This window comes from Abramis brama, assembly GCF_963993115.1.
Source record: "Abramis brama genome assembly, chromosome: 21".
NCBI classification, from domain to species: Eukaryota; Metazoa; Chordata; class Actinopteri; order Cypriniformes; family Leuciscidae; genus Abramis; species Abramis brama.
In genome coordinates this window covers 12,620,196-12,632,443 of record NC_139983.1, presented here as the reverse complement: position 1 = coordinate 12,632,443, position 12,248 = coordinate 12,620,196, and the positions used below count along the sequence as shown (strand labels likewise).

General features: G+C 38.8%; 1 protein-coding gene across 6 annotated transcripts in view; it reads right to left on the bottom strand.

Annotated features, from left to right (window-relative positions):
* The window catches only part of ralgapa1 (Ral GTPase activating protein catalytic subunit alpha 1), a 71,046-nt gene that overhangs the window by 56,368 nt on the left and 2,430 nt on the right, over positions 1–12,248 (bottom strand). For 4 of the 6 annotated variants that reach the window (XM_084097805.1, XM_084097808.1, XM_084097807.1 and 1 more), the window contains exons 2-10: positions 7,659–7,769; positions 5,612–5,661; positions 4,954–5,011; positions 3,756–3,799; positions 3,338–3,515; positions 2,207–2,322; positions 1,750–1,888; positions 1,387–1,595; positions 306–551 (exon numbers count right to left, since the gene is read on the bottom strand). In XM_084097805.1, coding sequence (XP_083953931.1) covers positions 306–551; positions 1,387–1,595; positions 1,750–1,888; positions 2,207–2,322; positions 3,338–3,515; positions 3,756–3,799; positions 4,954–5,011; positions 5,612–5,661; positions 7,659–7,769 — 1,151 coding nt within the window. The remainder of the gene's footprint in view (positions 1–305; positions 552–1,386; positions 1,596–1,749; positions 1,889–2,206; positions 2,323–3,337; positions 3,516–3,755; positions 3,800–4,953; positions 5,012–5,611; positions 5,662–7,658; positions 7,770–12,248) is intronic. The other 2 variants (XM_084097806.1, XM_084097809.1) reach the window with 1 other exon arrangement.

Sequence of the window (12,248 nt, the reverse complement as noted above, 5' to 3'; positions counted from 1 at the left end):
GATTCATTAGCTGGCCATCTTTCCACTTCATGTGTGCAAACTTGACAGTCATTGCCAGTCCCCAAGACCACAAGTAAACATTAAGTGCACCATTTTAAACAGGGTTTTTGAGATCCTCAAACTATGGGGTGTACAAATCCCCATTCATGTTCCTCTTTGTGAACTTGTCTATCACTAGGACACAGAAGTCCCCGAAAAGAACAATCAACCTCTCATAACCACTTCTTCAAAATGATCCAGACTTCTTCCTCTGTCATTGATATTTAGATTTCGTGAAGCGCTTCTGTTCTACGTGGGAGGATTACCTGTCGAAAGATCTCAGTGATAAAGTTGACATTGGTTCTAGAGGAACACAGGACCCGGCGCACCACCTCGATGTCGGTGAGGTGCTCTTCGTCCATGCTGCAAAGGCTAGAGGAGCTGGGCTCTCTCTCTGTCAGGGTGCTGGTGTTTGAGTGCGACTGCTCCGGCTCGCCAACCCCACCCCCATCCAGGCCATCTGGTCTCAGGCCGCCATCCTCCCCTCGGGCAGCCAGGCCCACCGCTGCTCTCTGAAACAGCAGCAGCATTGCAAAAATGCACGTTTACTGCTTGTTCAATGGTGCTGAGACAACCTCAGGAGCAACCTGGAGTTAAATGTGCAGCATTTTGGTTACTAATCCAAACCCATTTTAGTTCACCCATTGAAAACACCACTGAAAGTCCAGGTAATCAAACCTTTTAAGATCAAAAAATGTCATAAAAGGTGTTGTAAAATTAATCCACATGAATCAAAAGGTTTAATCCAAGTCTTGTGAAAAGACATGATCGTTTTATATAATGAACAGGTTTAATTTAGGCTTTTATTCACATATAAAAACACAAGCATCACATTCGTCAAACAATGGAAGCTGTTTCATGCGTGTGTCACATGCTAGAATGAACCTTGTTGGTTTGCATGTTTGAGTTTCCATGTTTACTATATGTGATGTGCTCTATTTATGTATGCATGTATGTGTGTGTGTTGATTATTGGCTAGATGTAAATAAAAGCCTACGTTAAATCTGTTCATAAAGCAATCATATCTCTTTTCACAAGGCTTGGAGTTAACCAATCAATTCATATGGATTAATTTTACGACGCCTTTATGACCTTTTTATGATCTTCAAAATTTTGGTTACCTGGACTTTCAATGGAAGGGCATAAACCTCTCTGTTTTTATTAAAAATATCTTTATTTGTGTTTCGAAGTTTAACCAAATTTTATGGGTTTGAACACAAAGGCGCGTAACTGATGACAGAATATTCATTTCTGAGGGAAATATCACTTTAAAAGCCAAGTCAAACCAACCCTAATAGTGCTTTGCAACCATTACTGCATCACACATGTGAAGATCTGTGTTGCTACCTGGATATTCTTTGGCACGATTTCTCCTTCCATGCCAGGGATGTTTGTTCCTGTGTTTGACCGTGGCTCCAGCCAGAAGGAGACCAGCCAGCGAATAAATATGACTCTGGCATTGAGGAAGTTCTCTTTAGTGCAGTACAGGGCTTCATTGGTCTCTGGGTCTCTTTTAACAACTATGTAGTAAGGCTTTGGTCTCATGGGTGGAACCTCTATTATAAAACAGGACACAAATCCAAATTAGACATCTTATCATCCTGAGGAATTAAAACTAACTTCGTCACAGCAAAAATAGCTCATCAAAAACAATGAGAAAAAAAAAAAATGATGTTTACTTTGTCATGAAGGATTTTCATTAACTCTTACCCAGAATAGGATTGTACAAACTGGTCTCCTTGGAGAAGTTGGGGAAGATATGGGGCAGGTAATACTTTTTGAAATTGGCGAACAGGAAGGCGAACCCCTTCTCATGGTTCTCCTTGCACTTCCACTCCAGGCTTTTGGCCTGTAGGGGCACAGAACACACATGGCAAGCTGAGCACATACACAGCAGCTGGGACAGAACAGCCTGTTTGTGTTTTGTGGAGGACAGTGGGGTTGGTGGAGGCAGGCAGTGCGTGGTGCAGTTGTTTATGTTGGGGAGGGTGTGAAGCAGAGCAGCCGTTGTAGCGCCAGGGAAACACACCACTGCAGTAAGGGTTTCTGGCATCAACTGCATGCAGATCTGGGGTCAGTGGCATGTAAGTTAGGTTTCCACAGCTTTAGCGTTGGGTCTGCGCCAGCCGTGTTAGCATCAGCAGTGTTAGTAGCAAGAGGGGAGTACCTGGTTTACCATGTATTTTAGTAGAGCCTCCAGGAAGTAGCCAGTGAGATCCTCCTGGGATTTATCACCTGACTGAGGAGGCACCAGCGGGCTGATCTCCTCTGGAGTCACTTGAGCTGCAGCAATGGACAAAAATATGTGTTTTAAAGGGGATATAACATCAGATGTGAGTTTAATTTACTATGCAGAGAAACTCAAAAGGCTCCCAGCACAGTCCACAAAAAACATTTATTGAACCTGAGCTACAGAACAGGTCATTCAGAAGTAGTTGTGGTTATTAGGTCCAATCCGAGTGCGATTGGCAGCATTGGTCTTGCTTCACACTCACTTGAGTCTATGTGCATTTGCATTCATCTTATACCGTGCACAGCACATGATAGAAAACAGAATGCAGGCAAATATATTATGTTTTTTATTACTATTTTATACTATTATGCTCAGCAGAATGAACGACTCTTGGGTTTAATGTAGATGTGGCGCATGAAGGTGGCTTTCTGCTGCTTGCAAATGGACTCTTTTGAGGACACCGCGGATTATGAGCCATTCATTTGCCGCTCTGATTGCACTCTGCACGATGACACTGCATTCTCACTCTCGCTCGTATCCAAGGTAAATCACCACCACTGTCATCCCCTAGTATGCGCTGTTGAATTAGTGACGTCATCTTCGGCTAATATGTATGCGCAGGTTACTTTACTGACTGAAGTGTGCACCCAAGTGCGAGTTCTTCCACATGCATGCAAATCACACTACAGTTCCAGTGCAACCACCTCTAACAGGTTAGTCTCGGGTTCGGTAGCCCGGTGCACTCCTGGGTCCGTATGACAGCTTTCACATTACCAATTTTTCATGCGAACTGTGCCCCATTACGAACTAAACTGCCAGTGTGAAAGCACCCTATGACATCCCAACAATGAGCCAGTGTTGTTATTAATAAACTAAAACTATTGAAAATCATTTTCATTAATTGAAATCAAGTTGAAATGAAATAAAATAAAATAAATATTAGATAAAAAACCTTAACCTTGACCTTGAGAGACAAAATTAAAAATGTAAAAAAGCTCTATGACAGATTTTGGTTATCAGTTTTCATGAGACAGAAGGTGTGAGAAACAGAGAACAAACACTCACTCTCCTGAAGGTTAAGAGGAGGGCTGATCAGATTATCCAGGGTTCGGGGGCCCAGCTCGGACTGTGGTGCAGGGAATCCTGGGATCAGACAGGCGAAGATCCAGAGCTGCTCTCTCAGAGCATTGGTCTGCAGAGCCTGCATCCACAGAAGGAACAGACGCACTCCTTCCCTCCGGATCTATGCACCACACATACAACCACATTATTGATTACAATTTTTAGCTGCTCTCAAAGCCTTGGTTGTCTCAGCAGAAAAAAAGAAGTTGTTTCAGAGGCTATATTTAATACGTCGTAATAAAAAATAAGGATAGAAAAACATTTCTTCTTTAAGATTCTTAAAAAAAGAACAATAAACACTCATACAATGATTATTGAGATACCGTTAAAATATTGTAAACTATGTATTGAGATTTAATACCTTTAGGGAGTTTCCAGTGTGTAACAGTTTCTTGAGAACGAGACCTATGAAGCAACACAGTTGTTTAGTCTGAAGAACAAATTCATAACTTCCAAATGAGCTGGCTTACTGAGCTAACTGGATAATTCTGGAAAACATGTTTGTAATTAGGGTTTACTGAGAAGAGAGCAAAATAAAATAAAACTGAAAAGTATTTATCCTTCATGTTAAAGCCAGTCTAAGTATTGTTTATCTCATTTAGTCAGTGATGAAGGACTGCAATGTCAGAGTTCTCGGTCAGATCTGGGTGTTTCTGGGCCCCAGATCCTTGGCATTCTCTGTGTTTATCTTGGTGGTCTGTGTATCCTTCTGCTTAAGACTTCAAAGCAGAGGAAAAGGAGAGACCACCGGCCAATACAAGATGTTAAGCCACTAAAACCAGGCGCAAAGCATCACAAGATACATTACATCTCTTCCATGGTAATTATTAGGCTTGCTGAAAAAGTCGGTGTTACCGGTGTTACACGGTGTTCTTTCATACACCGATTACATTATTTGCCCTTCGTGGCATCGGCCACACTGTGTTGCAGAGTTGAAGCACAGTGAAGCTGGAGTCAGATTTAACTAATCATGTGACAAGAGTAAGGAGAGATGACTGACACGATGGCAGAGGATTTAGTGGGCATCCTGACCATCATTATTTGACATTTTATTTTGTAAAATGTGGGGTCAGCACCGCCTCTCCCTATACACATGTACATGTGATCGTGAATTCGAAGTGCAAAGCAAGCGCGCATTCAAAAGCGATTTCAATACCATGCATATAGATAGCGGCTCCCTGATGCTCGCAAATTATATACAATATCTCCAGAGTTTATTGTGTGAAAATTTCCTCACGTGACATCACTAATAATCGTAATCTCAAAATAAGACTTTTTTTTTAACAAATTATTTTTATATAATAATAAATTAATTTACTTCAGCAAGGAAGGATGCATTAAATGATTCAAAAGTGACAGTAAAAACATTTATAAAGTTACAAAGGACTTCCATTTCAAATAAATACTGATCTTTCAGACTTTCTATTCATCACAGGAAAAAAAAGTTGCCCAAAATTGTATAATTGTAAAACATTAAGTAACTGTTTTCAACATTTATAATAATAAGAAATGTTTCTTGAGCACCAAATAAGCATATTAGAATGAATAGACATGTTCACCTATGCTGTGGAACTGCCATCTTCCTTGTATTCGCTCTGGTAACAGCTGTAGGATTTTCTGCAAGATAAGCACATGGATTTGACTGCAGACATGTACATTATATAAAAATGTTTACATGTACTTAAACATCTCAATAAATATATTGAGAGATTAAAATATGAGTGCAGCACATATTTACATTTCAAAACAGATTTGTGCAAACACGCATTACTGGGCTTCCTTGCGAGTGCGACTTTAAAACAGGTTGGAATGTTGAAATAGCTCTCGTTCACACAGACATCATGCCTGTCTCATCATGATGGTACATTAAAAGTGTCTCAAGCCTTCACCATTACAAACAGCCCATAGGGGCATACCAGGTGAGCAAAAGCTAAAGTGTGACTCATTAGTAGTGCTTTTGGGTGCGGCAAAGAACACCTGTTTTCTGTTTGTGAGGCGAATCGTTTATCTGTCAGCCGCACGTCAATCACGCTCTTATCAATGATTTCATTACTGATGACAATTTTTCAGCAAATACTTAGTGGATCATACATATAACAATGTGGACATCTTGGACCAGATAAGAGTATTTGAATAAGAGATGACACAATGAAACCAAACCTGATGAGGTTGAGCTAATGTGTTAATAGCCATTAAATGCTTATCTACATTTCTTACCTCAAATATAAAAAGAATAGAATCAAGCTCCTCTCGTTGCGATTTGTGACCTACAGGAAAGAGCAAACAAACACAGAACATGTTGAAAGTCACCAAGGGATCACAGAAACCCACAGGGCTGATATTAATAGCTCAACAAACAAGGATTACCTATCTGCTGTGGAAACATGGGCACTCAACATGTGGCATCAAGACCAGCTCAAAGCAATCTTTTTAATCAATTTTAATGAAAGATGTACAAGTATTAAGAAAAGTAAATCTGGATAGAGAGCGAGCAATGCCCTAAACAATTTTTTGTCAAGATTTTATAATTTAATCACATCGCATTAAATGGAAATTCTATTTTCTAAATGCATGTCCTAGATCTTATTGTGAATGATTTCATCCACGCACATGTTTCATTTTCAAAAAGTTTTGTTGACCTTGTAATTTTTAATCAAAATGTACAAAATGTACTCAATGTTCCGGGTAAAAAGACAAACATTTCTGTGGTAATTCATGCCGGACCTCTTCAATCATTTTGTCCACTTAAAGGGGCTATATGTAAGAATTACATGTTTTAATTGCTTTTGTATTGCCAATGCGTAAACCGCTTGTAACGAAACTTTAAAAAAAAACTAGACCTTCCCCAACTTGTAACCTGTAGACTGATTTTTATGTGAGGAACTTGGGTCATTTTTGCCAGGAAAATCTAAAGTATGTGATGTTTACGGATGCTCTCGAGAACCTCTACTGCTCTATGACACATGAAATGAATGCTTATACAATGTTCAGGATAATATTGAAAGAGCTACTCTGTACTGTAATGTTAATGTGTCATGCAAAGAAAAGAGACTAATTCAAACTATAGTCTCACATAACCAGATTATATAGTCTTCAGTCTCAAATATACTTTATAATCAAACTATCCTAACAGTGTCATTTTAATTACCGCATCAGTCAACATGATGCCGCTGAATTGCAGAGTTTGTGTAAACATATCCACATCGATATGATCAGATGCTTTCTTAACTGTTGTTTTCTCATCGCTGTCATTGTTGTTGTGTGCTTTTGTTATTAAGAGGAAACCGTGCAGCACATCTTTACATATTCTAGTCTAGTGGCTGGGAAGCCATTTAAGCTTTTATCTTTTATAAAATGAATTAAAAACTAAAGCACATCTGTGGACTTTAAGAACCTACTCTATACAAGAGCATGAACAAGGATGCTTAAGAAGCTGATTCAGAATTGCTTCAGAATTTAATTAGTGGTGCTTGCCAAAGGCAAGGCAATGCAAGTGCAATTAATAATGCAATGCAAGTGTCGTCAGTAAGCAAAGTAGCACGTCCTGATTTTGCCGAGTCAGATGCGTTCATGGGTCTACAAGTTTTGTGGATCCTGGAACAACATTCCTGCCCGAAAATGTAATCATAACCTTATGCCTACCCCTAAATCTAACCCTACCCATAATGTAGATGTAGAAGCGCCTAACCCAGGTTGTAAGCCTAAACTTCACATAAACTGTAAACTTGTTCCTCAAATCTGATTGATTGGGTTGATTGGACTGTTGTTCCAAGATCAACGAAGATGTTAATCCAGAAACATGTTGCACTTGGTGAAATCAGGTTCTGCAAGCAAAGTAATGGGGGCACATTTAGGTCAACTTGTATGTTCGTTTTCTTTTGCTTGTACAATTGCTTGTTGCAAGGATAACAATCTGAACCAGCTAGGCAGTGAACAGCTCTCTGCATACTCAATGAGCAACTGTGCAGTGTTCCGAGACACTGGCTGTGCTCTCTGTGCACTATAATGAGCCCGTGTGACCGGACATGGCTAACTGAGGGCTGGCTAATTTTCGTCATAAGCCATTTCATGGAAACTTGCTCATTAACACTGAATTCCGACAGTGTGTCTGCAGGGAGCACACAGTGAGAAGGCCAGTTGAAAAACAATGCAATCGGACCTTGAAAAACATTAAAATATCAAACAACAGTCAGAAAAAAAAAAATCTCATAAGACAAAACTAAAAGAGTGGGTGAGCGAGAAAATAAAGCATTGTAGGTCTTACCTTTCTGTTTCAGGTTAACCTCGATGGTGACAAAATTTTCAAAGAACACATAGTAGATGTACGAGTAATTCTGCTCGAAGAGGTGTTTGAGTTCAGCAGGCTCCGCATTTTCTACAAAAAATTAAAAAAAATAACAATGAATCAGCTAGACATTTAGCATATTTTTTTTCCCCAAAACCAAGAAAGTTTTGAACAACAGTTGTACAATTTGAAATGTTGCAGGGAAATAAGCTGGGTTCTGATCAACTGGGCGAGGGTGTCTGATGTTGAAAGACCCGAAACACCCAATGACCCCAGGTTCCATCACTGAGGATGTGTCCAACGCATCTGCATGATGTATCTTTTACCTTCAGGTATTTATGTACAAACCTCTAGATCAAAAGAACTTTAGGATCATGACAAACAAACATTACTTCATTGTGTACTGTGTAAAATACCCCTTAATGCTTGGTCTCTCTTTCAAGCACACAATCTGTCTAGTTTATAATTTGTGTCTTTCAGCATGCAGGATGTGAGCAGGTCTCTTTATACTGATGCTGAAGTCTACTTCAACCTGCAGCCCAGCAACACAAGTCAATATTTGTGCTTTAAAGCTCCTCCACACAGTCCAGCTCCACTCATCATCCTAATGCAGCCGGTCCTGGTCACAGACACGTTCCCGCAGTGTCCAGCAACCTCAGTCAAGCACCTGCTTCATTCTGTTTATAGAGCTGTGAGCCAGCATGAACACCAGAGTACTAATTACAGTATTAATAATACCGTTACATGTTCTCACGTCTCTAAGAAATGCACATTTGACAGTAGCTTGAGTTGACAGTAGGAGTAGCTTGAGTTAGGATGCAGATGTAAATTTATATTCATTAACAAAAACAGTAACATCTGCAAAAAAAAAACTGTTTTGAGTTTTATTAAAATGAATAATTGGTCTTCCATAGTAGCATACATTTAGATCATGATAACCACAGTTAAAACCAACCATATAGCACCTCACTGCCATGGTAAAATGCAACTATATGGTTTCTGTGGTATTTGTATGAAAAACAGTAGGATAAATATACAACTTGTACAAAAATATAATGATAGGCTATAGCTTAAATCACAAAAAATACTGTAATTATATTCCATTACTCCTTTATTAACAATATGAATCTCTACATTAATAATATTATAAAATTCAATATGAAAATCCCACATTTCTGCCACAATACCATGGTGCAGTTAGTGTTACAATAAATCCATGGTAAATGATGGCGATTTGTAGATTGAAAAACCTTCTGACTGTATCTGCCAGCTTATGTTCAGCCTAGTTTCTTTATCATGGACTTTTAATTTGTTTTCATGTTCACCATGTGTTCCTTTGTTCAGTTTTCCCACTCTTCGTCATTAGTTAATGTGTCAGCTGTGTTCTATTAATCATCCTCATTTGTGTTTGCAAGTTGGTCCCTCACAATCATTCTCTGTCTGATCACCGTTATGCGTAAGTGTGTGTTGCTCAACCTGTTTGCCTGTCTTCTGGATTGTAATTAAAACTTTGTATTTGGAAATGATCTTCTTTTTCATATGCCTTCCTGCAACCCACTGTGATAGTTTCTTGCGCACAGTGTTTCACCTGTTTGTCAGCGCTGTTTCATCTGGATTTAAACTGGTTTAAATCACAGAACGAACCTAAACTTTAGACTTTTTATGAATATAATAATATTATTCACATATTTTTCTCCTAAATAAAAAAAAAAAATCGATAGCCATATTAGTGGTTTCAAGAATTATGGAATTTCAATGAAATTGTTATCAGCTGAAATTAAGGGGCTAAGCTACTCAACCATAAAATTCCTCAAAATGCCCATCCCGAATTCAAACTGCCAATGAGCAGTGAGCCAAAGACCTATGAATTTTACAGATTGTGGTGTATATCAAAAAGCTTTGAGCACAGACAGACAGAGGGGAATTTTGGCTGAAACTACAGTACATGAGAGAGAACAGGCCAACGGATGGTGCTACACTGGCTGTCGGAAATATTTGAGATCTAAAATAGAACACAGCAGAGAGCACAAGTGTCTGACAATGGCCCTCATCTTTAAAGATGAACTAAACACCACGGAGAGAACGACAGCGCTGATGCTCCTGTCAATCTCAAGGAAAGCATAATGTATGATTCATCTTAAAACCAGAACTAACTAAGATTCTGATGCTAGGAAGTTGTGGGTGAGTGGTTGGCCACTTTCTGGCCACAGACAAAAGAATGTAAGTCTATGGGAATTTTTTTTTATCATCCATCATGCAAAAATCATAATTTCAATCACTTAGAAAAGTAGTTACATGTAAGTTTAGCCCTATATGTATGAACCAGAGTCAGACACTGATAAAGGAAAGACTCTCTTTGAGAATGAACCAGATAGTTTTTTCAGCCATTTTACAATGATGGATGAGCAACACACACAAAAACTGTTACAACATTCGCCATGCGCTATAATGAAGCAACCATAGACGGAAGCAACACACGCACACAAACATGTTGAACATGTTGCTTCATGTTCATTTATTAGGCCTACTTGTTGTACAGTGGCAAATGTGACATGATGCCTACCGATACCGAACAAGAAAATATATGCTGCATGGAGATAAAAGTATAATTATTTTAATTATAGTTGTAACTTCTGTAAACAGATTTATTTTATGAAATACCATTGCCTAATACAGTTTACTATAATGAAGGTTAGAAGACAGATACAACAGCTTGAAGTGACTCCCTCATGTATCCACTGCGTCTTCAGCAGTTCTGATGTCTGGAGTACATTAAGACGCTTACATCTAACAACAAAACACCTGAATTGCATACAAGACATTCTTGCCGCCACAGCTGCTCCGGCGTGGAGAAAATGGCAGAATATACAGCTCACTCAGGACGGAAACTGTGCTAATACGGCAGAATCCGTCAGCAGTCGCGGGCAGAGCCTAAGCGATGTGACGTCACATTGTCAGAAAATTAAACGATTTGTTCTATGAGACTGTTGAGGTTTTATGGTGATTAAAAAATAGGAGTGGGTGGATTTGTAGTGTACTAGGGATTGCATAGACTAGTCGACTTTAATGCTCTGCCATGACGCTTTAAACTTGACGTCGACTAGTCGCTAGTCATGGTCTATAGAGGACGCAACAGGATAAGAAATCTTTTAAGTCCACTTTTCCAAACAGTTAAAATGACAAGTAAATGCATACTCAAGAGAGCACTCCACAAGATATGTTTGATTATACGATCTGAAAAACTGATTGGGAGAATGCAAGTTTTAAAGAGCTTATTGTACAAGTAATTTAATCTTCATTCTCTACTGCATGCTGCATTGTAATACACACACACACAGAGAAGCTTGCACATCACGTGCAGATCGCGCGCACAGAAACATTCAGTAACGCAGAAATGCATTCTCAACACTGTTCACTGTTCTAAAATAGCTTAGAAGCTGAAAATTTCAAGCATATTATATTTCTTAGTAACTAAAACCCACAGCTTCACTATTAGTAGAGATACGGTGCCATAGAATTAATTCACACGCAATCGATCTCTCACTAATGCATTAATACAAATTTAATCTTTACTGTGCTACTTAATCTGTATCTGATTTAGAACGAGCAGAAATCTGTGAGAAAGAAATATAACGACAAAGACAAAAAAACTGATAAAAAATAAGCTGTTATGTAGGAGCAATAGCCTTGTGAGCAGCGCTGTCTGAGTCATATATGCCGTAGATGTGCACAAGGCAACCCACGTTCGAGTCTCAGCTCGATGTTCAGGCTTATTTGTTCATTAATGACGTCATCAGCGACTTTTGTCACATAAATGTCGACTTTAAAAAATCTGAAATCGTTCAACCCCTATTGTGTACAAACACTGCCAACACACATTTATGTTCAAACAAACACCATATAAAACTGAATTTTGCAAAATAGGTCCCCTTTAAAGTAAAAGTACACATTTAAATCTACTCTCAAAAGTACAAATTTTACAAGTACAAAAGTAAATGTAATGGAGTATCAATGTACTTCGTTACTACCCACCTCTGTATATGTGCAATAATCATAGTAGTGTAGTCATTTCAATATTGAAAATCAATCAACCAATCAATCAAACAAGTTACTGAGTGTGCAGCGATCTGTTGAGAGCCATTTAATGATTTACCTCATATAAAATATGACTGTTTATCACAACTCTCAAGCTCAGCATGGCAATTGATCTGTGCACAGAAAGGATAATGTACTGTAGTAATGCAGGACGTCAGCTTTGAACTAAATAAATCTTAAATTCACATCAGAAGTTAATTTTAAATAGTCGCAGATGCATCTGAATAACAGGTAGGCCTAGTTCTTAAAAAGTATTGTGTGCTTCCTATCAGAGCAGTTTCTCGAACACACCCATCCGTTTATTTAGGCTACTTCACTTCCTCAGGTCCACAAATGCACAAAAGCTGTTGTGCACGGGGTCTGATCTAGGCCTTAATAAGTGGATGTGTGAATAATGTTTAATAATGTTGAGCTTATCACTTCAGGGAAACTTCAATTCATTGCTGTATAATATGCATTTAAAAAACGCAAGGA